The sequence below is a fragment of the Zingiber officinale genome, chromosome 2A, assembly GCF_018446385.1.
Source record: "Zingiber officinale cultivar Zhangliang chromosome 2A, Zo_v1.1, whole genome shotgun sequence".
Classification (NCBI taxonomy): domain Eukaryota; kingdom Viridiplantae; phylum Streptophyta; class Magnoliopsida; order Zingiberales; family Zingiberaceae; genus Zingiber; species Zingiber officinale.
In genome coordinates, this window is record NC_055988.1 from 13,375,626 (window position 1) to 13,378,972 (window position 3,347).

The following is a 3,347-nucleotide window of genomic DNA, read 5'->3' on the forward strand; positions in this document are numbered from 1 at the left end:
ATGTTATTTAATTTCTAAAGTGCTTTGGTTTGGCCATAGGCTGCGGTAGGTAGATGAAGAAACTAAGATATGATCGGGATCAAAGTCTGGGTGGAAAAAAAAAAAACAGCTCTCTCCAGCAGCTGAATAAATGATGACAATGATGTGATAAAGTTGAGTCAGATACAGAGAAAGAGATGAACCTCTCCACTTCTCTCTTCTTCTTCTTTATCCCGTTACGATGCACTAGAAGGGCATCTATTTATACATCAGGAGCATTGGCCACTTTAATTCAACAATATCCAGAACAAAAGGCAGAAGCATAAATGCACCTCGGATACTGCAACTGCTCCACACCCACAAGAAACATTGCAAGGAAGCTGCGCTGCTTTTCTTTTGATGCAGGATGAATTATTTGGGATTCGAAATTAGACTCTTTTAATTTATACTCGTGCATCTTACCCTAACGAAGTGAAGCAAATATACATTCATATATGTTACAGTACTGGAAGCTAATTAAGCTTGCTTCTACTCATACATCCTCTTAAAACTCTTGCTCTCAAAAGAAATTAACATAACACCGAATTAATTAATATAATGTCCTTGTACGATATTTAATTAAGATCAGAAATTGTAATGATATTTAGGAATCACTATATCTCTGGACAAAGTTAATTACCTCCTATTATTAATTAACATGCCGTTGATGGCTTCCACGGAAAGAGGATGATTAAGCACTCGCAATGGCGACGGTCTATCCATCTTCGCCGTTCCCTCGAGCACTAACTTGTCGTCGTCGGCATTTGGGATCGTTGGCTTTGCCTCGTAGCCGCCGTCGTCGATCACTCCCGGTGCAACATCAATGCCAATGTTGTGAAGCTGGCTGTCGTCGTCCTCGGCCTCATCGTCCCAAATGAACGGGCTCTTCTCGCCGGCCATGATCATCTTCTTGCCAATTAGGGCAGGGCTAGCAGTCAGGTACAGGCCATGATCAGGAGGCTGCAGATGGTGAATGCTTCCCAAGTGCAGTTGGTGCGAGTTATCGAGCTGCAGGTCTCCGGTACCACCAAAAAGTTGCAGGTCTGCCATGTCGTGGACGAACCCTAGTTGCTCCCCTGCTGCCTCCGTGCCTTGACCTGCTGCAAGCGTTTGATACGCTTTCTCCAGTATGCTTTGCATGTACTTTCCTTGGGCTTCGATCCTGATCTGTAGATGCTTCTGAACCTGCAAAAAAACTCATTCAAAATTATTAAATAACTCAATATTAATTCCTCTCATTGCGAGGGTAATTCTCGATCTTTGTCGGGATTTAATTCTTATTCAATTTTATAAATCTATCATGTGATAACTAACTCGGCTATAACTTGAAACACCATGATTCTGTAAAAAACAGGAGCAAGAGAAAGTATATAAACATTGCCTCTAATTGTTCATGCAATCTCCTATGGACTTCCAGCTGCATCCTGTGAGCTTCTGTGCCATGCAAAACCCTGATATATATGCAATCCATTATTCTTCTATATTATATTATAGAATAAATAACACATGTATACAACTCACTCATTCATGGATCGACCCATTATTCGGGATGAAGAGGCAGTATTTCTTTGCAGATCCATTGCTGCTTTAATTTAATCAAAAATTTGTTTGTAAATTAATTAACAAGGAATTTATATGTATATATAATAAGTAGATAGTAACTACGCTTAATTATATTACCTTCCTTGAATGAATAATGATCGTTGAATTCTCTATGTGGTTGCTTGCCAAGCCTGAATTTCTGCATCAAAATTAAAATTTTGAAATTAGTTTTGACGGATCATGTCGAGATATTGATGATTAGTTAGCTACCTGAAGGTGGCTCTTGAGATGATAGAGAGTGAGACCTTTGACACCCATCACCCTCATGATCGTCTTGGGCGTGGCCTCTATAGGGACAGTAATCGTAAGAATTGAGGAAATTATAAACACTCTGTAATTAGAGAAATCTGAGGGTTAATTAGTAGTACTGTCTGGGCCGCCGAGCTGGTTGACGGCGTCGACGAAGCGGTCGTGGAGCTCAGCCGTCCACCGGAGGCGCGGCTTGGGGTCGGTGGTGAGGACGAGGCCGGAGTCACCTTGGACGCACATGGGAGCCCTCTCGTGCGTAGAGGAATTCATAGGGGTGGACGGAGGCTTCCTGGAAGCTGCGGGGAACATTCCCTTCTTGCTACTTCTCTTTGCTCCTTTCCCTCTCTCTCTCTCTCTCTCTCTGGTTCTCCTAGCTCCTTCAGCTGCCGCGGCTGGGGAATTCTTGGAAGAGATTCAAGAACAAATCAAAAGTAGGAATAGGGTTCGATTTCTGAGGAGATCATGAAAGAGCTCTCATGGAAAGAAGCCATGCATGGTTGTCTCATGATTAAAAGTCATTAATTATATTCATGGATCATGAGCGCGCGCTCTCTCTCTCCCCCCTCCAACTCTTTGGCCAGCCTGATCTTCTTGATGCTCTCAATCATCTTTTGGAAAAACAACCAAGTTTTTTTGAGAATTAGATTTTTTTTTTCTTTAAAAGGACATTCCTATACACGAAACTCTCGCTAATACATATCCAAATGAAGAATCTATTATACACCATCTCACTTTGTATTCAACCCGAATATGTAACCATCAAAATCACACGCAATTTTATCAATATGCCAAGGGTCCCTTAGGATTTTTTTTCCTTTATGCAAAAAAAAAGGGTTGTGTTATACATGCAAACCCTATTGTTTCTAATGCAGGTTATAACTTTTAATGTGGGATGAATTTCAAGATGTATTAGGCGCCAAATCGAACAAGTTTAAAGATCTATGATTGGTTACTGATGAAATCCGTAACAATCTAGTTTTAGGTTAAAAAAAAAAAGATCGTTTAAGATTTTTGCGGAGGTTCGAAAGACTTTTGCTTTTATTATTATTATTTTTCGGATTTAGTATTTAGGGTATTTTCATCTCTCACAAGTTATTTTTAAAATAGTTTGAATCAATAATAATTTGGTCATGTCATTCTTTTCCCAAATGACGAATTTGATTGTCTATTTCTTAGTATTTTACGAGATCAACAAGATTTAGTAAATCATATTCAGTATACATAATCGAATCAAGGAGATCAATAGATTTTGAGAACGAGGTCAATAGATTTTGTTGCGTCATTCTCCGGTCAACGTAAATATATGTGGTTATGTAGCTTTAATGGAACAAAACATGCGTATATTAAAATATTCCTTTGTAATTTAATTAGTGAAAGTGACTACTTTGAGTCTTTGACAGCAAGAGGGGGGGGGGGGGCCCAAATAAAGGGAAGGAAAGAAACGAGATGAGCAAGAACAATATAAAGCTCTCTTCGTG

General features: G+C 39.7%; 1 protein-coding gene across 2 annotated transcripts; it reads right to left on the bottom strand.

Moving 5' to 3' along the window:
• Positions 1 to 437: 437 nt before the first annotated feature.
• On the bottom strand, positions 438 to 2,511 carry LOC122040765 (myb family transcription factor IPN2-like). 2 transcript variants are annotated; one of them, XM_042600193.1, is made up of 6 exons: positions 1,989 to 2,511; positions 1,831 to 1,907; positions 1,699 to 1,759; positions 1,540 to 1,603; positions 1,400 to 1,469; positions 438 to 1,203 (listed from the first exon to the last, which is right to left on the bottom strand). In XM_042600193.1, exons 1-6 carry the CDS (start codon positions 2,176 to 2,178, stop codon positions 655 to 657), a joined length of 1,011 nt encoding a protein of 336 aa, XP_042456127.1. In that variant the 5' UTR covers positions 2,179 to 2,511; the 3' UTR covers positions 438 to 654. The 2 variants fall into 2 exon arrangements, with proteins under 2 accessions (XP_042456127.1, XP_042456128.1); XM_042600194.1 differs by having other exon boundaries at positions 1,540 to 1,600; positions 1,989 to 2,508.
• Positions 2,512 to 3,347: the final 836 nt, after the last annotated feature.

Coding starts and splice junctions, on each gene's coding strand:
- LOC122040765 (XM_042600193.1), bottom strand. CDS start 2,178: ATGTTCCCCGCAGCTTCCAGGAAGCCTCCGTCCACCCCTATGAATTCC. Junction 1,908..1,988: donor CCAGCTCGGCGGCCCAGACA/GTACTACTAATT, acceptor CTGTCCCTATAG/AGGCCACGCCCAAGACGATC. Junction 1,604..1,698: donor TCATTATTCATTCAAGGAAG/GTAATATAATTA, acceptor ATTAAATTAAAG/CAGCAATGGATCTGCAAAGA.